We start from the raw sequence: 26473 nt of genomic DNA on the forward strand, positions 1-26473 counted from the left end.
ACAACTCATGAATGTTGTTTGTTTCAGGAAATTTACTCAGAAAAAGAGCCAAAGACAAACAGAATGTAACTCCAAACAGAGTCTAAAGCGTTCAGTCCGTCTCCTCGCCATTATCCACCACACCACTTTTTTCTTCTTTTGTTTTAACCCCCACGTGGCTCTTCCACAACCATGGTCCAAACCTCAGGTGTGCGTGAGGGGCCTCAGCATTTTCCTTCCAGATTGTTTTGACGATGCTCCTAGGCTTTGATTGGTTCGGGTAATCTACTGCACGAACGTGAGCGACCAGCCACTCAGACACAAAGCTACGACCAGTTAAGTAACAGAGAGAGACACTGAGTTGTTGTCTACGTGTGTTGACGTGACAACCATAGCATGAGTTTTTGTGTTATTCTTTTTGTCATACCAACATATTTACTGTAGCTGTAAAGACGGGAAATGGATAGAGTGAGGAGAAGAGTGACTGTGCACTGTTTTCCGATGCTTTGGATGGTTTGATCATTTGCCAGCAGTCCTCTTCTCTTAAATATACACCACCCATCTTGAATCTGCTCCTATGATACATTTGAGTTCTTCTCAGATGGCACAGGTTAAAACGCAGGAATGGAACCACAATGAAGTTGCTACTATCTGAGCGAGCTGGTAAAACGTGGAGTTTGCATGCAGAGTTCAGAGTCTGTTAGCGGGAGCTGAGGTGGAGTTGGGAAGTGGAGAGGACGGCGCTGGACCTCCTGTTGGCATCTCAGACATCACAGAGCCATTTGTCCGACATCACTCTCCTTTGGTTGGGGCGTCTAGAAGGTCAGCACTGAAATGGGGAGGACAGTTAACAACGGCAGGTTTGCGGGGGGGGATCGGACTCGGTCCAGTGGGAGCCGCATGCAGGGCAGCAGAGGAACAGAGAGCGGAGGACGCAGAGGATGCGCAGGCCTTCATGCGTTGAGGGGTTGGAGCGAGGAGTTCACTTACAGTCGACCTCCAGGATGGCTCGGACCATCCTGGTGAGTTCTTTGGCCTCTTGGGCCAGCGTGGCCGAAGTCCACAGGCCTTTCTTGTGACGCAAGGGGACCCCCTGAGGGGGCGTCCCCACTTTAAGGTCCCCAGAGCTGGAAAAAAAAAATACAAGGAAAGAATTCCCAAAGTTAAGCACATGTGACATTTGTAACATTGTGTGACATTGTGTGACATTGTGTGACATTGTGTGACTTCTCACATTATTGTCCACACTGGGACAGTTAAGGAAAGTTACACTAAGTTACGAATCTTATTGACGAAAATGAGATTAGCCATACATTTCTGAAATGCCACCCAGTCACTGAAACTTAATCCCATTATATAGTTACACAATTACTTGCATCGCGATAGTAATGATTAAATCTCTTTCTCTCCAACAGGGAGGTTCCATGTTCATGCCTGATCCATCCATCCATCCATTCATCCATCCATCCACCCTTCCATTCTGTAGCACCAACTCTTCTGTGCTATAGGTTGGCTTCAGCCTGTCGCAACAGTTGTGGGGGGGGAGGGTGGGGGGGGGGGAGCACACCCTGGACGACAACCATCCATACTTACACCTATACACAATTTACAGTTCTCAACCCACACAGTCTTGGGATAACAAGAGAAACTCAACACATACACTACAATACTGGTAGTATGATAACAGTATGCAAATCATAGTTAATGATTAGGTTAAAGCCTGATCATCGTCAATGTGCTCCCTGCTCTTCTTAAATGCACTGGATACACGTCATTAAAAAGCTTTTTTTATTATTTCATTCCTGATCTGTCCTATTTCCTTACACAGTGCCTTTACCCTTTTAATGTCACCTTCAACATACCAACGTAGCAGCACTTCAAATTTTAATTGTTGATGATATGACGAAATGATGATGAGATGTATACATCACATACATACATACATCACGAGTTACTGGCTGGTAACATTGCTCAGAAATTAAATTCAAATTTTGGTCCGGATATCGAATATATTCAAGTTTTATTATTAATATTATATATATTTTCCCACGCAGAAAATGACTTGTTATTGTAAAAACAGTACAACATTCTATCCACCAGGGGGCGCATATCGCCAAATGTGAAGAAAAATTACCATTTGTAGTGAAACGCTGATTTATTTCCTGTGTTCAGACAAAATTCAAGCGTCATGTTCATGTTTGTGATATTTAGCGCAACTTCAGTGCAAATTATCCAAAAATGTTACACTCTAGGAAGCGGTTGGGCTGCAAAAGGCTGTTAGCTTAGGTTTGTTCTGTCTCTTCCTCACAGATTTTATTACATTCGGCAGGGTGCACATTTACTAAATGCAGCTACTCTTGCAGAGTTGTGGCAGTGGAGCGATATACCAGCGCCGCATCGCACGACTTACAAACAGCCTTGGATTTGTGGACAATTTTACCTCCAACTGACCAGAATCCAACAAAGCGCCACACAGTACTTTTCACGTTATCGGGCTTAACGATCAATTTGCCCGGGGAGGAGTTGTTGGCTTTACCGGATTCCCCATTTGATGTTTGATGTTTCTCCGGGCTCGCTGCTTTGGTTTTCATACATTTTCTGCTCATCGCATTGGCAATGCTATGCTGTGGGTCCGCACGAAAAGGCTCACCATTATATCTGGAGGAATATTTCTTTCAATGCTGGCCCGCGGCTTTGTCAAAGTTTTAAATTCCGGTCCACTGCGTATTTGAGTTTAGCACCGTGCTTCAGTTGAACGCACTCTTTCCATCGAACTCTAAAATTCCCCATTATTGAGCGAAGTTGCTCGTCGAGTCACTCTGACAGAAACAATTTACGAGGCCACTGACACGAACGGCATCTGCCAGCAGCAGTTTCACACAGCGTCGGCAACAAAAAAACACAGATTCTCTCTCGGCGAACCTGAAGTGCGGATGACTAATGGCCCCGATTAGATTGGGAGTCATTAGAAACTCATTAGCGGCGTCTAAGCAGGCCTTTCGTAACCATAGAGAGCGCCGCCGTGTCCCTACGCCGACAAAACAGCCTCGCAGGTAACCTAGAAACGGGAGCGCTGGACGAACAGAACACACGCAGCACATTAACAGGGGTTCCCGCTCTTATGAAAGAAGGTGTCCCACTGACCCGGTGGACACGGACGGTGGGGGTGGAGGAAGAGGAGGAGGAGGAGGAAGAGGAGGAGCAGCAAGCACTTCTCCTGAGCGAAGAAGTGGACTGATTGACCTGATTCTGAGAAACACACTTACACAATGGCCGAGGGGGTCGTGTTATGGAGGCAGATAATAGACAGGAAGTGCAACACGGCAGGCGAGGTGTGGCGCGGCACCCAGGGGGAGGTTTTGGGGGGGGGGGGGGGTTGGAGGTGGAGCAGAAACCAGAGACAGCGTCAGAGACGTTGGTGGGGCGGCGCGGACGGATCAAGGAAGGTTAATGAAGTCAAGGAATCGCGTGAAGTCGAGGGATTTGTTTTAATGGCTGGTTCCTCCTTCGTCTCGCTCTCCGACCGCTTCTCTCCGTCCCTCCTTTGTTTCTGCCGCGGCAGTGGAGGAGGTGAGGAGGCTCAGCGTGACCTCACACCCTCGCTGGGACGTTTCATAATGCAGCTGCTCGCGACGGGAGGCCGCTAACAGGAGCTAACCGCTGGCCTACCTGGACTGAAGTGGGTCAAACTGGACCACAGTGTGTGTGTGTGTGTGTGTGTGTGTGTGTCACGACTAATTGGCTGTGCTCGCTGTTGGATCTCTCATCTTTATGATTACGTGATTATCCAAGGATGATGTCTGACAATTACACACACACACACACACACACACACACACACACCACTGTATGCACATTAAGCAGCACACACTGCTACTGGTTGCTTGTAGCAACCAGTTTATCAGCTCACTCCAGTGTCTCTCATTATCATAGACCCTCGTCACTGAAAGACAGCAGCCTGGCATGTCTCGCATTCGCTTGCTCGCACACGCGCGCGCTCACACACACACACACACACACACGCGCGCGCGCGCACACCTGTAGCTCTTGGTTGGTCCTCCGTGACTCTCCAACAGGAAGTCGTTAACATTCTGCAGATAAAGGGAGACAAAAGACCAGAAAACTTGAACTTCTGCCGTTCTTGTCCTGTCGTCTCTCTGCAGAGCTTGGTTGCATAAAGTGCTGCGGTTGTGTCTTCCAAAATGAAACCACTTTTCAGGAGGGCCGCCACAATTATGTCTGATGTCTTTCAAGTCATCTTCTTTCTGTCTTTGTCTGTCTCGTAATTCAAAGCGACACATCTTTGCACCTGTGGTCTCACTCCGTGAAAGGGAGAAGAAGCCTCAACACGTTAATCATCAGCGTGACTCATTACCTCGACAAAGCTCAGCAGCTTCAGCGTCGACATCTCAAAGCTCTTCTTCGCCGCTTCGCTCTTCCGCATTTGACACTCTAGGACGGCGACTTTCTTCCTCAGCTCGTCCGCCTCCTCCTGTCAAATCAATCAGAACCAGATGATTCACAGCAGGACGCTCTTCAAGACATCAGCTGCAAAGGAGGAAAAAAAAAACACCGGGCAAAACTAATCTGGGAACTTGTGCCTGGAGTGGTAGAAACTGGCATTACTACTTGAGCGGGTTTCCCGGAGGATGACGCATTGTTGCAACTTTGCTCTTTGCGTTCACAAGGGCTATACTCAAACGGCCCAGAAATTCTGAAGGAAAGTCACGTGACCACAAATGCCGTTTGGTTATTGGTCCTATTGTACGGGTGGCAACAAATCCCTTACAATTTCTACAGTGCATTGTGGAGCATCATCACTGTTACCAGGGCGCTTCCTGCGGTTGGAGCGAATGAAGGTTCACATCAGAAACAATACGGTCCAGAGTTCACTTCGTAGCGGACCAAGACCACCGCTCCATGACCTCAGATGTGTTTGGTTCGCATCCGAGGTCTCAGCGAACTAGAAGCAAGACCCTTGCTCTATGTATATTATGTACTATGTAATGTGTAAATGAGACCTGTTCTAAGGGTAGGAAAACCAAATGACTTTCATTGTACTGCGACAACACGCTTTTATTCATGTGTTTATGGGCAGCATGTTAAGCTTCCACCAATATAAAAATCATAAATCAAGCCAAACTTTTACACACTGGACCTTTAACCAGGCCATAAACGGCTGGTGTGAACCCCCCCACTGAAGTACCAACTTCCTGTTTTTTGATCCATGGTGTGAGGTCACACTCTGATCATGTTTGCTCATTCTCAAACTCCTGTCATAATGTTTTTGTTTTTTTTTAAATCTCTGACCTCACCATAGTCCAAAAGGAAGGGTCATGAGGCGGTAAGCATTCCCGGGAATTTCTGTGGTTCTACCTTGTTGGCCGCCGCCGGTTTCTCCGCCCTCTGGGTCTTCAGCTCGGCAATCTCAGCCTCCAGCAGGTGGATCACCTCCTCGTAGTCCATTTCCATCCCCCTGGCCTGCTTCTGGGCCGCCTCGGCCAACTGGATCCGGCTCCTGAGAGCCCGGCTCTCCTCGGCGCCCATCTTCATTTCCTGTGAGCCACGGTGGGGAAGCGTTACTGTCACAGAGAGTCAGCGTGGCCTGGAGGGTGTCGGCAGGAGACGCCGGAACTGTCGGCTTCGAGCGAAACCCTCTCCCTCAATGAGGTCGCCGTCATGGAGACCAGCAGACACCTAGTGGGTAGCTGACATCTCCACAGACCCCTGGTGCCTTTTTTTCACGTGGGCCAGTCACCCTCGGCCAGCCTTGCTTGAGCTAAGGCACTAACAAATGTTTTTGGGTTTTTTTTTTAGCCACAAAGGTTAAATCGGCAATCCCCACAGCAGCTTGTACCAAATTTGTTTGTGCTAAGAAACATTGAGGCCGCACCCCCTAAAAAAACAACAACATAATGTAATTAAAAAATATATATAATAATGTAAAAAAAAAAAAAAAAAAAAAAAAAAAAAATGCCAGTCTTTCCAGTAAATTTTTGATTTTTGGGGCAAATGTTTGTTTGTCCCCTGAAGTCTTGAGAATTTGAAGACGCTTTGGTGCTAAACAGACTTCTAGCTCAATGGCAGTCCATCAGGGCCAGCTAGGCCGGATCTGCTGGCCTAAACTTCCTTCAAAAAGCAAATTTTCATATAAATATACTAATATCGTTATTCCTCATGTTCTTTTCACGTCGTATAATATCTATTTACTTGTGTTGCCTCCATTGTTGTGTATTGTTGGTAGATTTCTTATCCAATTAAATTTCAGGTAGCTTGTGTTGTCAGGTTCTAAGGAATCTGCCTGAGGCCAGCAAAATCCACAGTGCAGGCTCCTGTTTGCTGTAAGTGAACGCAGCACAGTTAGTTGTGATAGACACTCAGATAGCTAACATGCGATGCGAGGACCAGCTAGCTGGCTTCATGCTGAACTTCACACGTACGCGTCCTGTGAATGGATGAGCGCTGAGAACCTCTAAGACTGAACTCAATCCGGCGATCTGGTTGCCACCAGGATAAACCCACAACGGCTGAAGGAGAGGATGAAGGTTTAGTCGCCGAATCATCTGCAAATTAAAATGTAAATAACGTGGCGCTGGGCTGCGGCAACATGCTTGATTGTTTAATATTTTAGACTGTGTTGTTATCTTCTCGTCGGTCTCTCATACAAAAAAAAAGGCAACAATGCACAGTTTATTGGACAAGAGTTTAAGATCACAGAATACTGTTGGTGGACTTATTAAAACTTCTCTTAAAATCTCTTAAAGTTAGGATTTGATTTGTAAGTTGCTTCGGGAATGCTTTGGGGAATTTGCTGGACTTGGTTACCTGTATGAAGGTGATGTAATCAGCAAGTGATTCTGCGATTGATTCTCCAATCTTAGTCTCATATCGAGGGTTATAGGGCGTGTACTAATTTAGGGGGGGGGGACTAAATATGACGTCACTGATGGCCTCAGCATGACATGCACGGCCTGCCACTGTGCTACCTGATGCTAAGTGACGCTAACTGTGGCAGCTCGGTATCACATACCTTTGAGCTCCATTCAACTGGTGCGTTGCATGAAGAAACGGACGGAATTGTTTTACCTAATTTTCAATCGTTTGAAAAGAGAGGTGCGACACTGCTGACACACGTGATGTCTGGCTTCAATCACCGGGCGCCTTTTATTTACCTGAAGCTAGTTAATTATACAGTGTGTACATGTGCGAGGAGGCGTTTGTGCTGATCTGTCACACCGCAAGGGAAAAACAGCCATCGAGGGGAAGTTGCATAATGTTCGGTGCTGAAACGCACACCGGCAAAAATCAGACACCACGGACATTGTGCGCTGGGAAACTGCCACTCCCAGCACCTTCACAACACTGGAAACCAGTAACTGTGACCACTCGGTTAAAATGAAGTTCAGCCAACAAAGCAGACAAACAAGACGCAACAAATGAGTAGCGACGGCTTTGAACCGTGCACGGAAAAGTATTCCTAAACATCAGTGGTGGAGAGAGTCACGTCCCACAGCAAACCAGTGGCCGACTGGTGAATCAGCAGGCTGAGCGGCGGGCCTGACCACCCACTGAATCATATTAAAGTCCAGTTTGATTGAAGATTCTTTGAAACTGTGTCCGTTCTCCCACCGCTTTGTGATAAAAGTGTATGACGGCACCTTGGACACAGGAAAGTCGTGTATGGAAGCAGATTTCCACAGTAAGATGCTCATCAACACCTGACACTGACCTCTGGCGCTGAGGCCACATGAGCTGCTCTCTAGGCTCCTAATGGCAGGTCATTCAAGCCGCCGCAGCTTTTTTGCTATCGAGTCTGAAGCTACTGGTGGCTCGTGTGTGCGTCAGCTGACACCCTTGCGGCCATTCGACCCTGCTGCTCCTCAACCAGTGAAATATGGAGGCTAACGCTAGTGTGACAGTGGCGGTCGTGTCACTATGCCTCCAATTGATCATGCGCCCTGGCTACTTGGCCAAGGGGATGTCCCTTTTGGCCGAATGGTTAAGCGCGCATGGCCATCACCCGGGAGTCTGGGGTTCGAAGCCTGTCCGGGCCCTCTGCGCCTTGCCAGTGACAACGCTTCCACCTGGACAGCACGGCTTTTAACTGGCCACGTGGGCAGCGAAGTTCTTCCGCCAAACCAAAACTTGTGAGGAAAAGAAAACAAGATACACTGTCAACGCTAGCAAATAGCTGCTAACTATCACATGGCTACACTATTGACTTTTACTGTATTAACATTCACTTACATACTCATAAACTCAAACTGACTGAAATTATGCTAATCTCACATATTAGCATGCTAGGCTGCACTATGTGTTGCTCCCTGTTTTTTTCATTAACACTAACATTAAATCCTAGCTTAGCCTCTTACATGGTCACATGGATTTAGAAATTGTATCATATTTACAGGTATGTTTTCAGTTATAGAAGATGTCACTAAAACTAATGATTATCTTAAATCTGAAATTCCTTTTTATATATATGTTGAGTAAAATAACTTCTGAAAAATGTATTTTGTTCTTTCATATATTTATTTTCTCTTAGGTGTAGCAATACTGCCATAACCCATTACTGTCTTGATTACTTTTCATTTTAGTTTAAATGAAATTATTTCAGCTAAAGAAGCTCAAACTTCACATAAACACACAAAAATGTACTTAGAGAAGCATGCATGTGGGCGCACACACACACCCTCCCACCCTCACAGACACACCAACACAAAGGATGCTGACAGAAACGGTGTTGGCAGCCTTGTCTCTCCTCCTGCGGCGCTGTCATATGCAGTGAGAGCAAACAGAACACACACGGGGGATTCACAAATGTGTTTATGTCTGAATTACATTCTGACATCACAGACACACACATGCCGCGCACGCACCGAGGAGCCCATCTGCTGCCCTCAGCTCCTCCCAGCAGGCACACATGCCGTGTACAAGTTCCGGAGACAATAAAAACAGTGACAATGGAGACGGAGACGGGTACAGGGGTGTTCTGCGGCCCGGAGGGGTCAGAATGGACCAGAATCAACCTGCAATGAGGAGTGTGGTTCAGGTCGCAGCTAATCTGAGTCCAGGTGTTGTGTGAGCGGTGGGTAGGTGGCGATGCTGATAAACAACTAGAAACAGGTCACAGCCAATGCATGCGTGTGTGTGTGTGTGTGTGTGTGTGTGTGTGTGTGTGTGTGTGTGTGTGCGTGTGCGTGCTTCCTCCTGTCTTTGACTGAAAAGGGCCCAAGTGGATGCCATAAAATTCCTGCTGAGATCCATTAGTTACCCAACCAGACCTCACACACACACACACACACACACACACATGCACCGACACACACAAACAAATGCACCGAGCGCCCCTTTCTGGTGTTATGTGATGCTAACTGGTAACACGGTAATGCTAACTCGCTGGACACTGTTTCTAATGGATACGGACTGGCTGCCTGCTGACAGTTCTGCAGAGATGGGAAGGCATACGCGATATGGGGCAGGCCTCAGCAACCTCGGGGTTCCAGGTTCTGGAAACCAAAACTGAACTGCAGTCAAACAAAAATTGAGAGAACAATAAAAGGCAGGACTCAGCAGGGTGGTGCAGAGGTTTGCACTGGCGGAGGGAAGGTCAGGGATCGCATCCTTTGACTGGGGCCTTTGTTTTCAGCGTCAGCGTGGGTTCTCTCTCGGTACTCTGACTCCTTCCCGCAATGCAAAGACACCAACATTAGGCTGATTAGCAACTCTGAATTGTCTGTATTGATGTTGTTATGTTTGGCCCTGCTGACCTTGACCTTGATCCCCATTCCCCACCCCACCCTTGACGGGTCCACTTCACTCAGTTCCATCAAACACCTTCACTGAGAACCCACTGTAGCTGAGGGCCGACTCTTGGAGAAGCCCCCCCCCCCCCCACCAACAAAATGCAAGACATCAGCTGATTAAAGGAGGAATCAGCAAAAGGCAGAACCGCACCAGAGCGGGACTGTGTTGTTTACATCCCAGCGCCTGAGAGTCATCATGCGGCTCGACTCTTCAAACATCAGCCGACTTCAATCGGGCCTCATCTTGGGCTGGGACGGGGCTCTCTGTCCAAACCCGCTTGCAGATTCTCATTGGTGTGTTTTGCGGGTCGGCCCGTTTCAGCGAGCGAAACCGTCCCGGCCGCAGCCTCGCTTGTCGGCGGCGGCTAAATGCGGATATCGATCGGTTTACGCAACATGAGCGAGAAGTGCGAGGCGGCCGGGCTGGGGGGCGTGGGGGGTGGTGGTGGTGGTGGGGGGGGTAACTGTGGGGAGGTCCGAGTCTTCAGCCGTGAGTCACAAACAAAACGCCGAGCAGGACGTGCACTGGGCCCACTGCGTCAGGACCGCCCACAACGCCCGCACACACGCACACACGCACACGCACACACACACACACACACACACACACACACACACAAAGTACAAGATGTGTCTCTATGACCAGTGAGTCCAAAGAAGTGTCACTAACATGTCAGTCAAACTAGCAGGGCCACAGTACGAACCTTGAGGCAAAATTGTATCTAAAATAATTAGTTCAAGAACGCCAAGCATCAAAGTATCAAAGAGGTCAAGTTGTCCCAACTTGTTGTTGTTGTTCTCAGTCTACACCACTAAACCATCAACGCGTGTGCCATCAGCGCTTCTCCTGCAGGTGTGACTCACCTGTTTGACTCTGCTGAGCTCCTCCTCCATCTGGTGGTGAACTCTCTGGGACTCCACTTGCTGCTCCTGAGCAACAGGCACCGCAAACAATGGAAGCAGAGAGTCAAGAGGAGGGACGGGGACAGGTCAGCCAGACGAGACCCTGCTGCTCCTCTATTGAAGGTATAACATCGAGCAAGCAGGGACATGCACAGGAAGTTCACCTCAGAGACCTTCAGCTGAGCATCAAGTACAAGTGCAAAGAGGAGCTCAGTAGGAAGAAACAGTACTTCCTCCTGAGCTGGGAACATGTGATGAAGGAGATAAATAAGAAGAGAAATCTGCTGATTCTTTAATCAGTTCAAGAGTCGCAGGCTTCGTGACCCCGCCTACAAAAGGAGTCACAACCTGCCTTCGCCTCGATCCAGGCCACACTCCAGCTGGACTGTGTGAGTGTGGTAAACTAGGGACTGTTCAACGCGGGGATGTTGTCATATTTTCTCAGTTCTTCTCTCCTTTTTCTTTCTTTCTTTTTTTTTTTTTTTTGTTTAAGTCAAACTAAAATACACTCATTCCTCTGGATTAAGTCTGACTGTTGTCAGTAGAGGGCAGCATTGAGCTATCCACAGCCTACCAGAACTATTGGAAGAAGAGGCAGAAATTAAACAAAAACAAAAAGACACATCTTTTACAGATTGAAGGTAAGCTTGGAACTGGAAGTGGTTGATGCCTGTCTCTCTCACCTGCAGCCTCTTGATCTCCCTCAGGGCCTCGATGTGCTCCTTCCTCAACCTCTCCATCTCCTCCAGGTCCTCTGCGTCCGACAAGGCCGGCTAATGAAGCAAAGAGACAAGGAATTTCATGGTGAGAACGTTCTGGGTTCAATTCCCAAACCAAAGGGCCACCAGGGGGCGACTCTTGTATTGCCGCTGTGCGTCTGCGTTCGGTTTTCTCCTCAATAAAATAAAGCTCATACCAGTCAGCGCCCCCTGACCAGGTACTGATAAGATGCATTTCCACCTGGAGGTGACTGAAAAGTGATGCACTGCTTGCTTCATCAGGGCTGTGACAGTGGGTCCGACCGTGACCCAGTCAGAGGGCGTGTTCTGTTGTTGCCTCTGCTCTCTGACGGCTATTGATGGCTGATCTGACATTTTGTTTGGCCAGCAGTGGACAAAATCATTGCAGCCCATTGATAGAGGGGGGGGGGGGGGGGGTGGCGCACATCAACAGATCAATGCTGGAGTGTCCACACAGAGGAGGGGAGCAGCATAACACCACAGGGCACCAGCCAATAACCAGTGACCATGAGCATGACCAGGGCTGCAACGACGAGGATGTCATTTCCTGTCTTTAATTCCAGCAGGACGAGAACAGCTCGGTTCATTCACAAAATAATGAAGTAGTAGATGACAAAAAAAAAACAAAATCTACATGGAAATGACCTAAAAATGATAATAGATATGAATACTTTATTAGTTACTTGTAGGATGTGAGAAAGGCGATAGTCTTGACAAAGACAGAAACTTTCTCAGACCGGCTCAAACTGGTTCGAAGCTCGTATAATGAACTACTAACAAAATGGCATTCATACATTTTCAACAGGCTAACACTAATGTTAGCTTCCAAGCACTAATTCTAATGCATATTTACAGGCCATACATGCCATAATTAGATTCAGCAATGCATTGATATGAACAAGTAAGCTTCCTAAACAGGATACAACAGTACTACTACTTTGACCAACACCCCCACACTGATGAATTTCTCCCACACGCATCGACACGCAACAAACAACAGAATTAGCATCTTCCTCCTTGCCAACAAGGCCGGTGTTTAGTTTTTCTTTTCCCTCATACCTGTGGGTTTGAGGGCGCCTCCAACAAACCAAACAGGTCTTCAAATGTGAACTTTGACCCCGGCTGGGTGATGCCCAACTCGTCCAGCTGAGGCTTGAACAGCTCCCGGATCAGGCTCTCGATATCTGAGTACAAAGCAGCAGAAGAAACCAGTTGGAAACGTGAAGTAACTCTTTAGAAACACTTTGGCTCGAGAGCTTCTTGATATTCAAAGCAGTGGGGAAAAAAATAACCACTCCTGCTAAATTCTGTATAATCTGACGTTAATCTGACGCGCAACATTTACAAGATAGGGAACGAAAATATGACAGCTCACTGAGGTTCAGGATTGTGTGGATCCGTACCTGTGAAGGCCACCGTCCCCTCTGGATCCACTAGCAGCCTGGAGCCGATCGCATGCTGCTGAGCTTCTGTGGGCTTCAGACCGAGCAGGTCCAGAGCCTACGCATACACACACACACACACACACACACACACACACACACACATGGATCAATGCACATTCACAGTGGGGATGTCCAGAAAAAACATTCAAAGCTGCATTGATCCCTGTACATTCAGTAACTACGTACATGATGAGATTAGGTTTAAACAGATTTAAACGTAATGAGACCTCAGCTATGAGTGTCAAGATGTACAAAATTTATTTTGGTTTGGGACACTTGAGATTTGGGATTACTGTTTGCTTGTCTACTATTTGTAAATCTTGGCTAGTTTTTATGATGTATTATTTGGTTAATGTGGCCATTATGGTAGTTGTCTGGTCCATCAGCTGACAGAGGTCCACTTGTTGAAAACACAAGCTAAAGTAAATAATAAAAAATGTTTGATTTTTCACACACACACAAACACACACGCGCGCGCACACACACACACACACACACACACACACACACACGCACACACACACACACCTGCTCAAGTCGTTCCAGCTTGAGGTGGCAGCTAGCTGGATGGGGACTTTTCCTCTGCTCACTGCCGGCTGTCTCTGGAGGCACACAAAACACAATTCACAATAACATTTTTCGCCTTTGTAAAATAAAACAAAAAAAGAAATGTTTTTCTTCCCAAACAGAAGTGAGACATTTAAAAGGAGCATTTGTGGATGGATGTTGGGTGAGACATTTTCTAAAAACAACCTTGGCATCTGTGAGCTAGCATACTGCAAGGTCTGTGCTAGCTGTGCCGTGGACTTTTTAACATAACATAAAGGCAATTAATAGCTGAGGTTGCATTCAAACCAGGTCCAATCTTGCAATGAAAACACAGTTTTTCATTTTTGCTTTCAGTGACAAGACAACAAGGTAGTGATCAAAGTGATCCAACTGCTGGACTGACAGTGGGAGCCAGGTGAAGCTTTTGGTTGCCACAGTCCTCATCATGCTGCCTTTCTTCAGTCAGAATCCCCAAAACAGACTTGACTCATCCTATACTGGCGCTATCCCTCTATGTACTATAAGCAGGCATAAAACAAACTTTGGACGTATCTATTATTAAACTATGCATTTTTCTTTTTAGGTCAGTGATTAGTATTCTAAACAGCACTGGGATGCATGTTTCTCACACATCACGTTACTGTATTTTCATTTTTGCTTGTTGTGCTAATCATTTCCAGTTGGAGTCTCCAGGTTAAGAAATGCAATGGCAAAAAAATAAGATGCAGTGTTTACTTGAGACCACATGGGTTCAGCCTAGATTGACAAGGTCACATGACAATGAACATTTTGCCAAGGCTGCGCATGAGTGGCTCAGCTACAGGCTCAGCTGGACATAATGTCAGACCCTGAAAACATGTGGTTAAGTGTTAGAAAGAGAGAGAAACTTTACAGAAAACACTCCAGTTTGTTTTCATGCTGGCTGAAAAGAGCTCAGATAATTGTTTATTCTCTGAACAAAAACTCATTGTATAAAAACTTATATTGTATGACTTATATTATAAAGCGAGAAAAAAATAACTTTTATAAATGTGTCCCCCATAATAAAGAAAATGGGTTTCATTTGTTACATTTTGTTTTAAATATTGATTAAATTAAATTTGAAATTTATATTTTTCAATAAATATTTTTAATTGTTGCCTTGAATTACTTTTTTACATTTAAAATAAGTTTTTTTTAAAAATAACTTTTCTATAATTACAAAGACTATTCATGATTTATAATTATAAATATGTATGTATGCAGTGATAGATAGATAGATAGATAGATAGATAGATAGATAGATAGATACGTCAGTGGGATCACGTGACAGCAGCAACACTGCCTCCATACTAAACGATCGGCTTTGTTGTTCCAAACCTCCCGCCACCCTCACTTCCTCCTCAGACAGGTGGCCGCAAGCAGGCCATCTGCTGTTCACACGTCACCGTAGCACAGCAACATACCTAAATATCCCAACGTCATCACCAAACATCTTGTCATGACATTAGGGATATGAAGAAGAAACCTCGAAAGACATGTGTCTGCAGTTAGCGGGTTATAATTTCTGGATGGAAGGATTGCGGTCTGTTGTTGTTGTTGTTGTTGTTGTTGTTGTTGTTGTTGTTGTTGTTGTTGTTGTCGTCGTCGTCGTCTGTTTGTTTGTTTGTTTGTTTCACGTCGCTGAGCTTCATGTGTTCCTGGTAGTTCCTTCAAACTGAAGAGGAGACACACATCTGTTTAGCTGATGTTTCCAGCATTGACCCGCACGTAGCTATGTTAGCAGCGCTACAGGAGGAGAATGAACGGCCCCTTCCTGTCCTGCTAACTCATCAGAGGAAGTCCCAAAACCGCCGTGGGGGTCTGGCGGTAAAACTAGAGATGCCACAGCGACCTCTGCTGGTCAAAAAAAAGAGAAAAGATTTTTAAAAAAGAAGACAACATTGTTAAACCAGCTTGAAAGTTCCTCTCACATTGTCTCATGTATTGGGTGTCACTTTTGTAAGTAGTCAAGGTGATCAGATAATGAAACGATATCTCCGAGGGATCGTGACGCGCATGACACACGGAGGGGATGATGTCAGCCTCATACCAGGGTGGATGTCGCCCTCTGGTGGAGAGGATGAGACTCTGTTCTGCTCCGTTCCGACTGGAAGCTCTCGTACCTGCGCACAGAAATGCTCCATGTTAATAATGCGTGCTGATGACGGGTTTCCGTTTTTTTTGTTTGTATGTTTGTGTCCAGCGGATCCACACTGATGCACACACACACACCTGGCTGATGTTGACCGTTGGCAGAGTCTCACTGGCAGGGTTCCTGCCTGTTGTGATTCTGGTGACCACAGCGGGCTGAGGAGCTGCAGCCCCCAACACACAGGGCTTCGTCTGGGCTGTGCTGGTCCCCTGCAGGCCGATAGGGCTGTGGGGCCCGCTGCTGGAGCTTGAGGATGACCTCCTCCGGATGAAGGCGATCTCCACCGTCGGATCAGGTCTTCATGGCAAAAGAGTAATTTTTGATTGGATACACGTTGCATCGTTACTAAGTATTTGAATGTTCTCCCACAAAAAATGAAATTGTTATGTGTTTGCCTGGACCACAAGAGAGACCACAGAGAGCAAGAGTTTGTATTGCAACCTGAATTTGGTGCGGGTCAGGATGCTCTTGGCCTCCTCGTATGTCACCCCGATCAGAGACTCCTTGTTGATCGACACCAGCTGGTCGCCGACCTGCAGCCTCCCGTCCTGCGACAGTGTAGAGGTAAACCCTGAACACACAACAGCTGACAGACTGCTACAACCCAACACTTTTGAATTGAGCCTGGTTGGTCACAGGTCTACAGAACCATCCACACTCAAACCATAGGGACCATTTAGAGTTGACGGTTAGCCTAATCTGCACGCCTAATACCTTGCAGCTGCTGAGAACCCCTGCAGACGCAGGAAGCACACTCCACACAATGCAAACCACTGCACCCCTCTTCACATTCTATCCTCCTTAAAGAGAAGAGCGTTCATATGACAGCAAGTGATGTGTGCGTGAAATACAGCTCAGTGTCTACAGTGACTCCCCCTCAGGAGAGGGATGTAAACACACTTTGTTTAAGTTCAGTATCTGCAGGGCTGCTATTTTTAATGGGATGATTAAAAACAGCATTTTCCCAAAACCAATGCGACTGGCTGTGAATATAGCGAACATCAACAAACCCTTTTATTTGGATTAACTTGTCGGTAGAATTTTTATATTGACCCACTACCCTGTGCTAAAATGAATGGGGACGTCTTTGCACCCAAACAAACATCGCTCAGACAGACGGGCTGACCTTCTGGCAGTCTCCACCTGGCACAATTTCTTGAATGAACACCATTGGTCCCTCGGCACGGTTAGCCCCGCCCTTGATGACAATCCCCAGGCCGGTTCCTTTGGCAACGCAAATCAACTGAATGACGCTGTCACTGGGGAGAGAAGTCAGGATGACACTAAGCATGATTAAAAAGCAACATAGCCATGCCGGCGCTCACATTCAATCCCGCTGTGACATAATTCTCCCCTCCCTCCTCTTCCTCATCCTCTTCTTCTCTCCATCTCGTCCTCTCACACGTCTCGGTCACAGATGGTTTTTTTTTTCCCCCTCTCCTATTTTTAGCTCATACTGGCGTTCTGCAAGGATGCATTTTACCACTTTATGTAACCATCTTCCAAAAGGAGCCGCTGCACGTTTGACAGCGGGAATAAAAGTCACTGCGTTAATCCGGGGGCAGGTTACTCTGCAGGAAATTCTCCTGTCTGCTCCTGGTCCTTCCCCTTTTCCTCCATTCTCCTCCCGGCACTGGCTACAGCATCCTTGACGGGTGGAAGATGCAGATGTACATGCTTCCTTTCAGACACACACCAGTGTGCAAGATGTGTTCCCTTGCAGAAAAACTGCTTGACGACGAAGATGGGAGGGGCTAAGAAAGCTGTTGTGGAATGTAAAAATTGTTGTTCCCATTTGTGAGTTTGTTGTCAGATAATGATTAATCACAGTTTTCCTTGGACTTTATTTTCAATAAGGCATAAGGTTCTGAGAAAACATCTATCCATCCATTTTCTGCAGGAGGAGCTGGAGCCAATCACAGCTGTCTTCAGGCGAAAGCAGAGACACAACCGACTAGCCAGCAGTTTATCTCAGAGCCGCATAGAAAGAAAACAACCACACTCAGTCCCAAACAGTCCCAATGGGTTCTCATAGCCCCTAAAAATATATGATTGATCACAAGTTTTGGCTCCATGACTAGCAGCACCATACCTGAATGTGTGAGGAGGGGTGTGCCCAGGGTGGGCGGGGTTGGCAGTGCAAGGGAGGGTGTGGGTGTATGTGGCGACGCCGTCTTTGGGACTGAGAAGCTGTGGACTCTCTGACCTGGAGGAGGACGAGGAGGAGGCGGTGTCTATGAGCTTCCCTGAGTGGCAGGGAGGGAGGAGGTGGAGGAGGGGGAGCAGGAGGAGGAGGAGGAGGAGGAAGAGAGATGATGAAGAGTGAGGAGGAGGAAAATTCAGCAGAAGCAGGAAGAGGATTAAGAGTGAGGAAAAGAGAATGAGGAAGATGTAGAGTGAGGAAGAAGAGGAGGAAATAGGAGGATAGAGAAGTAACAGGAGGAGGAAGAGCAGTCGGAGAGAGTGAGAAGGAGCATAGCATGAAGAGTGAGAAGGAGGAGGGGGAAGGAAGAGGAGGAAGAGAGTGAGGAAGATAGAGTGAGGAGGAGGAGGATGAAAAGGAGAAGGAGGAAGAAGAGTCGTATGGTGAGAGTGAGGAGGCAGCGGAGGAGAGAGGACGAAGAAGAGGAGGAGGAGGAGGAGGAAGAGGAGGAGGAGGAAGAGGAGGAGAGAATACATGAAATCATCAGGAAAAATGGCTCCATGTCAAAGAGTTGTAATGACAGACGGACCGAGTCCAGAAATATCAGGATGTGGCACCATTTCAGACTTCTGCATGGCAGTGTGAGTGCAATGATGTGACATGTGCGCCTGCTGGAGATTTATGCTCTCCACACACATGCACATGTAATGTTCAAATAGCTGCTGCGCCCCCCCCCTTCCCCCCCCCCTTTTTTTTTTATGACTGTCAGATATTTTCTTGGTTGTTTAATGGATGTTACTGCCTGTTCCTGCCCCTCTCCTCTTCTCCCTCTCAGCTCCACCCCCCCCCCCCCCCAGCCACCCCATCAGGTAACCCTGCTTGAGCACATAGCAAACAACAAACACTGTGGTTACGCAATAGGCCGAATATATGCAGCTCTTTCCCTGCAGAGCAAATCTGTCTGACACATCAAGGTGCACCAGTCAGAGAGAACAACGCATTTGCCAGACAGACAAAAAAACAAAACAAAACAGGAGACATTTGATGATTTGCACATTGAAAAATATTGAGGATTTGTTTGTGGAGAGCGGAGGTGTCTAACAGAGTGTGGGTCTGTAGTTGGAATATATCACAATGTGAGGTGTGGATGGCTGAGGTGAAGGACATTTACCTGTGAAGAGTTGTGTGGGAGAGATTCGCCCTGTGGCAGGAACATTATTGGAGCCGTACTTCTCCATGAGCTCAGCAAACTCTCTCCTGAAACACACACACACACACACACACACACACACACACACACACACACACACACACACACACACCAAACCCTATTAGCTTTTTGCTATTATTTCTTTAGAGCAGGAGTATAGTTGGTGCTCCAGAGGAATGTTCTTTTTGAATTCAGCAGAAGAAGAATTCACTGTCAATGGCTAAACTATCAACAACCACTGAGTAATTTACTGGTAATGATCGGTGGACACGACTAACTGGATTATTAACCGATGGTTGAGGGGCACAGGGGACTTTCCAAAGGAACACAATATCTCAGAAGAGACAAAGTGAATTTGAGATCTCTAGCTGAAGTAAATCATAAGGGGTTGTAGAGCTGATCCTCAATGAAGCTTCAGAGTCACGTAGACACACCACACAAATGATACAACTGCTGGTAAAAACCAAGAGGACCAGCGCAGCTCTGGGAAGGAAGTGGATGGCTTTCCTTAAGACCTTCAAGACTTCAATGACTTGGACGACTGAGACTTTTTGGTGTCGGAGCTCCCAAATAATGATGTTGGGTAGAAATCAAGACTGCAGTTGTTGTGGATGTTGACTCCCTAATGGCAGAGTGGATTGCTGCAAGTGTTCGGCTGGTGTTGCAGGTGCTCTGGCAATGAAAGGTGAGCAGACAGCACATATCTGACGTCCTGTGAGGTGATGGAGCGGCAGATCCTTGACAGCACTGGCCTGATCTACCTCCCATTGAACAAACAAACTGGACTAGTTGGCACAGAGGATCGGCATCAGATCAATGAGTGACTTGTCAAGAGATCAGAGACGCACCACATCGACTACAGGCCATATGAGACTCAAGCATTATGTTTTTGTTTGGTTTTCTTCAAGTCATGTGTAAGAGGCCTGACTGTGTCCCTCACGTGAAGGTGGTTAAAACCCACAAAATTTGGGCGGAGTTTAAAACGCTGAAAGACTAAGGAGGCGGAATTGAGGCGTCAACAAGCCAGACAGCTTAAAAATGACAGAAAACTTCACAAAGTCTAAATCCGGCACCGAATCCTGAACTTTCGAAACTCAGACGATGAGCTTGCACTCTACGTTTGCAATTTTACTGTCAGCCACCAAACCTTGAAAGGATGTCTGGACCAAATCCCCTTCCACCTGGCTTCCAGGATTTCATCAGGGTGTCCTCGGCGTGACCTGCTCACAGCAGCGAATAATCATAATTTGTTCTAAGTGTGAAACAAATCACTACCACAATCGCTGTCGAGTTCAGAGGTGAAAATACCTGGCAGGTCAGCACAAAGCGGCTTTTCACACACAGAGAGATGAGCGCGCGCACACACACACACACACACACACACACACACACACACACACACACACAGTGCGGTTTCATAATGATGTGTCAGGTGGGGAAATCTTTCCTCTGCGGTGATGTTTCCCTCTGATCATTGCGACTGTGATTCACCGTCCGCCCCTCGCTGAGTCACATCGGCTCATAGTTACACTGCAAAACAACACACGGGAGCCTCCTGTAGATCTGAGGAAGACAGCTTAAAGTAACCCTGAAGACACTGTGGCGTCTGCGAAAGGAGAGATGAGATCCCTCCAGTACAGCACGTAAAGTTGTTATGCTGAAGTTTGTTCATTTTAATCATCAACTTCCACCACAACCTTTAATTTACCTCGGCGGTTGGAATCATTTGCCGAAAACGAAGCCACGACAAGTTGACCCTGTTACAGGTACAAGTCAGAAAAGCAAGACAGACGTCTCCGTGAATTTGCGCTGTTAGCAGTCGTTTGTTCATGAAAAGTTTATTTATTCTTTTCTTTTTTTTTTTTCCGTCTTCTTTTTGGAGGCTGAACAAACATGGCGTCCATCTGTTCCAATGGCTTTGAATCAGGGTGCATCAAATAAGACTGAACTCCTATCTTGTCTGTGTTCGCTATGTCCTGTTAAAAATGAATCCAAGAATTGACTGCTACACTCCTCAAAGAGGGGATCTGGGATCTGTGCGACTGTTTTGGCGAGCAGACACACAGACAGACACGCAGGCAGACAGGCAGACAGACAGACAGACACGCAGGCAGACAGACAGACAGACATGCAGGCAGACAGGCAGACAGACAGATAAGGTGTCCTTATTGTGTCACAGAGATTTTGTGATGACATGGCACGCTGACGTGAGAAAGCACCGGGACAGCAGAGTGCCAGGTCATGTTTACCTCCTGCTGACGCTTCCTGTCAAGCGCACACAGTCGTCCCTACACAGAGGACGCAGCGACAGAAGCAACAAACACCTGCTGCTCTCAGCAAAGCACCACGAGACACAACAGCCAAAAGAACCTCGTTAGCAGCCAACAGCTCGCAGCTACTTGAGTATGCTGACAAAAGATGGAATATGCTGGAAAATTAGCTTGCAGTACTGTTGGCAAACTGAAACACGTGGTACATCATGTGATAGCAAAGTCATGGTCCTCACCTTGATTCATCATCCCGGGCGATCAGCAGGGACATGTGATTGGAGAGCGAAGCCGTCCGAAGGATCTCCACCGCCCTATCAGGGAGCAGAACGGACATGTAAAAAGCTGTTAGCCTAGCCAAGCTGCAGTGTGACATGGTCTCCTCATACAGAACCGTCTGCAAATTTCTCTTGTTAGCGAGCATCGAAGCCTGCGTTTCAATGGAGTGACCATATGTTGATTACCAAAAAACAGCAGATTTGATTTAACAATGAGCTACTCAGATGATGCTGGAAGTTTAATCAAAGATGCATTTTAATGCCTCATCTTTTGAAAAACTGCATTAGAAAAAAAAAAAGCCTCAAGCTTTTAGCTTGTAGAGGCTAATGTTACACTTTCATATTGAGAGTAGCTTCAAATCTGACACTGGCTAAGCACTATGCTAGAGGATTGGACTACATCAACCTATCAGGTGTCTGGTTTTTAAGGCTCTTTGCTACAACTTTGTCTTGTCTTTTTCATTTTTTTTTTTCATTTTCATGGAACACACAACATCAACAAACATAATGCGCTTGCAGCGCACGCACACACAGGGACACAAAACAAAGTCAGGCTCACCTCTCATTGGTCACTCCAATCAGACTGATGTTATTGACATCCAAAATGAGGTCACCTGACTTAAGCCGACCTGGGACAAGGACAGAAAGAGTCAGATGAAAGGAGGCAGTCAGTCAGTCAGACTGATGGCTGACAGTGATTGTCTGCTGTACCGTCCAGAGCTGCCAGCCCTCCACAGACCACCCTCTTGATGTAGATCCCAAACTCTTCTCCTGTCAGCTCGCGGTAGCCCCCGATGATCTTCACACCTGCCACACACACATACACACACACACACACACACACACACACACACAAAGTTCGAGTCAGACCGGACTATACTTCTTGAAGCAGTGGTTGGCGCCAGGCGGCAGGCGTCCAGGACTCACCCAGTCCCTTCCTGCAGTCGCTGAACTCCAGCCTCTGAACGGCTCGGCTGATGCCGTGCGGCCCCATGATTGTCCTGGGAACCAGTGGAAGCACAACAGAGTCACAAACATGACGGCAACCTGCCTCATGCAAAGCCTCTCTCTCTCCCTCCCTCCCTCTCTGCCTCTCTCTCTCTCTCTCTCTCTCTCCCTGTTACCCCCCAGCCCTATCCCTCCTCACCCCATCACAAAATAATCAAATCATCGCAGGGGTTTTTTTTTCTCCCCCTCTCCTCACATCCTCCACCATCCTCACATCCTGACCAATGAAAATTGCTAAATGTGGAGAAGTACAATTGAGAGTATTTACGGCAAGGGAGAGAGAGTGAGAGAGAGAGTGAGAGAGAGAGAGAGAGGGAGAGAGAGAGAGAGAGAGAGAGAGAGAGTGTGTGTGTGTGTGTGTGTGTGTGTGTGTGTGAAGGTGGTTGTCTGGAGATAGAATCTGTCCCCTCTATTTTTGGATCACTGAGGAGATTGTGGCTATGATACAGCCAGCCGCTCCAACTTTGCTCGAAAAACTTTTTAGTTTTAAGCACAGTGGTTCAACGTTGCCTTTTAACGATGCTTTCAAACCAGCTCTTCTTCTTCATTTCCTTAATTTGCTCCAGACCAAAGGAAAACTTATCCCACAGAAGGGGGCAAACCAACACTAGCGTGATTTAACTGAACGAAACAAAGTAGGTGTGTCACAGATCAGACCATCATTCTTAACATCCCATCAGGTTCACCCCCTTATTTAATCCCACCCACAAAACCAGGCTGGACGAACAAGCGACGCACCTGAGCAGCTGCTTTGTGTTAAAATAGCAAAGATCTCTGCTGCATGGCAACATCCTTGCATTCTTTAAAAACCTGTCCAAAACTATAGCGAGAATTTGTCGGCTGATGCCATCTGCACTCTTCACTTCACTCTGACTTACTGGCCATAGACCTGTCCGAATTTAAGAGTCACAATTCTAAATCATCACATGCTTTTTGCAACTGACTGTGAAGTGAAAATGAACTCTGAGAAACACTGTTTTAATGAAAACCCCATCTCACTCAGCCACAATGGGCCTTCATTGACCCCTAATGTTTTTCTAAGTACACGTGTGTGTGTGTGTGTGTGTGTGTGTGTGTGTGTGTGTGTGTGTGTGTGTGTGTGTGTGTGTGTGTGCAGTACTCTGTGTCCACCTTCCCTGTGACAGTAATCACTCGTGGCAGGTAACAGATTATTGAGTATTAAGCGATCAGTTTAATTGCTCCCTCGTGTCCCAGATGTCGAGGGCCACTGTTCTCAGGCTGTTCATGGGAAACCACTTTGAACAGAACCCCCCCCGGGGGAGGACAGCTGATGCGGTAGGTCCGGCTGGATGATTTATCTACGTGCCCAGTCTGCTCAACTTGGACAGTGTCCAAATCTTTGTCCAGACTCACATTAATTATGGGCCAGCTCCTTTAAATGTACCTTAAGGAGATAAAGAAGGTCCATCCATTCATCCAAGCTTTTGTTTTCTATCACTGCTTCAATGTCCTGTGTGTGCTGGAGACCACCCCAGCCATGTAAGGATTACACCCAGGACAAGACACCAGTTCAGGGCCACACAGCCAAACAAACAACCATCCAGATACAAACTCACATATCATTTAGAGCAAAACTCAGAACCTTCTTGCAATTGATTGTACAATAAATAAACTCATTTAAGAAAAAGGTTGGTTGTTATTCATGTGCTCATTCCCCTTGCTAGTAATGTAAGAATCATACATTACTTAACATTGGAGAATAACTAAGAAAGGTCCCAAGGAAAATGTGCACTGGCAAACAGCTTAGGCTGTTCCTAGTGCATCAGACTTTTCTTCCTGCTCGACAGGTCTGTCAGCAACAAGGAACAAACAAGACAATTCTTGTAATTTTATGTTTTACTTGTTGACCAAAATGAGCATCAGGGTGCAGAGCAGCCTGGTTCCTCCTCATCATTCTGGGCACCTGCGTTCTCGCACTTAGCTGTGGGACCATGAGGTCGACCGTGGTGACCCTGGTTCTGTGACTGGCAGGACTGCGATTAGGTCCCACACTGTGGAGGGTTGACAACTCTATGTATTCAGACACTGAGGTTGTCCACATGTTCAAGTTCCATTGTTGACGGTGTCGACAGTCACACAACTTAGCCTGATGTTGAATGGAAGTCACAGGAGGCAAGCAGCCAAATAAAGGTTGTTTATTAAACTTTCAAGCGTCAAGGGTTTAACCCTGCTGTAACCCCAAGACCACTGGAATAGACTCCAGAAAGATCCAGGATCCTGAGTGCAGGAGAAGCAGTGATAGAAAGTAGATGGATGGATGTCCAACAATACCAGATTCAGAGCAAATTCTAACAAGAAACTGACAACAGACGCAACATCAAGTTCGAAATGTTTCTTGACGAGCTGACATATCATATATAGAGATGGTTTCTTCTCCCAACACCAAAAAATGAATACACACTCAACCCACCAAGGACAATCACATTGGGCTTAAAAGTGTCAATATATTGGTTGACGTTTCCTCCCTGGTTTGTTTGATGTTGGCATATTTTATCTCTGCCTGTCTACTTGCTTTTCCATTGAGTCTTTAAGTGTCAAACACAGACATGAATTTCAAATGTGAAGACTCCCTGCAGAAGACCTCAGCAGATGTTTCACAGTGATGAGTAATGCCGATCAGCAGGGAAAAACTTTAACAGGGCAATTAGTTGGGATTCAAGACACTTTGATGGGTTAACACACTCTTGAAAGTGTGTTAACCTGCAGTACCACAAATAACCAATCAGTGGCATCAGCACACACTTTAGAATATAGTTTCTGTAATGGACTACATGCTTTTTCAAAATTGCATTATAACATTAGGAACTGTGGAGATTGTTTTTGTTAAAAAAAAAATTGCATTGATATCAGAAAAATTCAAATAATCCCCATATTCAAATAGATCAAAACAGGAGTTTCCATATGTCTCATGGTCTCACAAAAAGAACATAGCAAAATAAAGCAGGTTGAGTGAATAGACATGAATTATCTATAAATTATGATTCAGCAGTTTTAATTGACTTATTATTGTCAAAAAACAAAACAAAACAACAAGTCTGAGATTGTGCTTCCGAACAGCATGCAACTACAACAAATACATTTCAAAAAGCCATTAAATGAAATGAAATGAATACAATGGCAACAAATAAAAAACAATAATAATATAAAAGAAAAATAATAATAATAAAAAAAAAGCTGAATGGATACAGCAGACCAACCAGTGAAAGCACATGTTGAAACTGAAACTAGAAGTCGAAAAGAAACATCAGGCAAAATAATAAAAAATAATGACATTAGTAACAGAACAGTCTAAACTAATATTCCCTTTCCCAAAACCACAAATATTGAGTTACTTGTCCTTACCCATAACAAACACAATCATTCTTGTTCTTATTTTTTGCCTTCCAAGTTTTATTCTTAAAGGAACGTTTGAAAGGTACAAAATGTTCTACAGCAGAAGAAACCCTCAATCCTCAAATCCTCAACACAGGTCGCTATCACAGAGGAGTTTGGCGTCCTCCTTTAAAGCAGCAAAGGAAAAGCTGTGACCCACCTTCTGGAGCCAAGCTGGTCGGGGTTAGGAGGCAGGGAAGAGTGGGTAAGGAGACGAGGGAATGAGGTGCTAGGGAAGGACCCTTGGAGAGGAAGAGGAGGAGGCGGTGGAAGAGGAGGAGGAGGAGGAAGAGGAAGAGGAGGAGGAAGAGGAGGAGTAGGAGGAGCGCTGTGGGAATGGGCTTACCAGTAGAGGAGAGATAGTCCATCAAATCTCTGTACGTCCTGCGGGAGCAATGGCATCACACGATGGTCCAGCACCAAAATAAAATAAAATCAAAAAAACAAAAACGGGGGGTGTGTGTTAAAAAACAGCCAATAACGCACAAACACGTGCACACGCAGAGTTACGCCGCCATGACACCCCAGCGGCTGCTCCAGAGGAGGAAGATGAGAGGAGACAGAGGAGGAGGTTCAAAC

General features: G+C 46.4%; 1 protein-coding gene across 5 annotated transcripts; it reads right to left on the reverse strand.

Moving 5' to 3' along the window:
• On the reverse strand, positions 1-26473 carry stxbp4 (syntaxin binding protein 4). Of its 5 annotated transcripts, none has more exons than XM_076035086.1 (21): positions 26241-26473; positions 22421-22494; positions 22205-22300; positions 22053-22122; positions 21455-21529; positions 18910-18995; positions 17688-17841; positions 16722-16854; positions 16037-16143; positions 15676-15892; positions 15494-15566; positions 13402-13475; positions 12832-12928; positions 12488-12612; positions 11372-11461; positions 10650-10715; positions 5356-5535; positions 4355-4471; positions 4018-4070; positions 970-1106; positions 1-808 (listed from the first exon to the last, which is right to left on the reverse strand). In XM_076035086.1, exons 1-21 carry the CDS (start codon positions 26294-26296, stop codon positions 795-797), a joined length of 2094 nt encoding a protein of 697 aa, XP_075891201.1. In that variant the 5' UTR covers positions 26297-26473; the 3' UTR covers positions 1-794. The 5 variants fall into 5 exon arrangements, with proteins under 5 accessions (XP_075891201.1, XP_075891203.1, XP_075891202.1 ...); XM_076035088.1 differs by lacking the exon at positions 26241-26473 and adding an exon at positions 26055-26134; XM_076035087.1 differs by lacking the exon at positions 26241-26473 and adding an exon at positions 23907-24031.

Source organism: Nelusetta ayraudi, unplaced genomic scaffold (genome assembly GCF_046127955.1).
Source record: "Nelusetta ayraudi isolate G7.1 ecotype Tasmania unplaced genomic scaffold, CSIRO-AGI_Nayr_v1 ptg000042l, whole genome shotgun sequence".
NCBI classification, from domain to species: domain Eukaryota; kingdom Metazoa; phylum Chordata; class Actinopteri; order Tetraodontiformes; family Monacanthidae; genus Nelusetta; species Nelusetta ayraudi.

Coding starts and splice junctions, on each gene's coding strand:
- stxbp4 (XM_076035086.1), bottom strand. CDS start 26,296: ATGCCATTGCTCCCGCAGGACGTACAGAGATTTGATGGACTATCTCTC. Junction 13,476..15,493: donor AGAGGGCGACATCCACCCTG/GTATGAGGCTGA, acceptor GTGTGCCTCCAG/AGACAGCCGGCAGTGAGCAG. Junction 12,613..12,831: donor GGGGACGGTGGCCTTCACAG/GTACGGATCCAC, acceptor CTTTGTACTCAG/ATATCGAGAGCCTGATCCGG.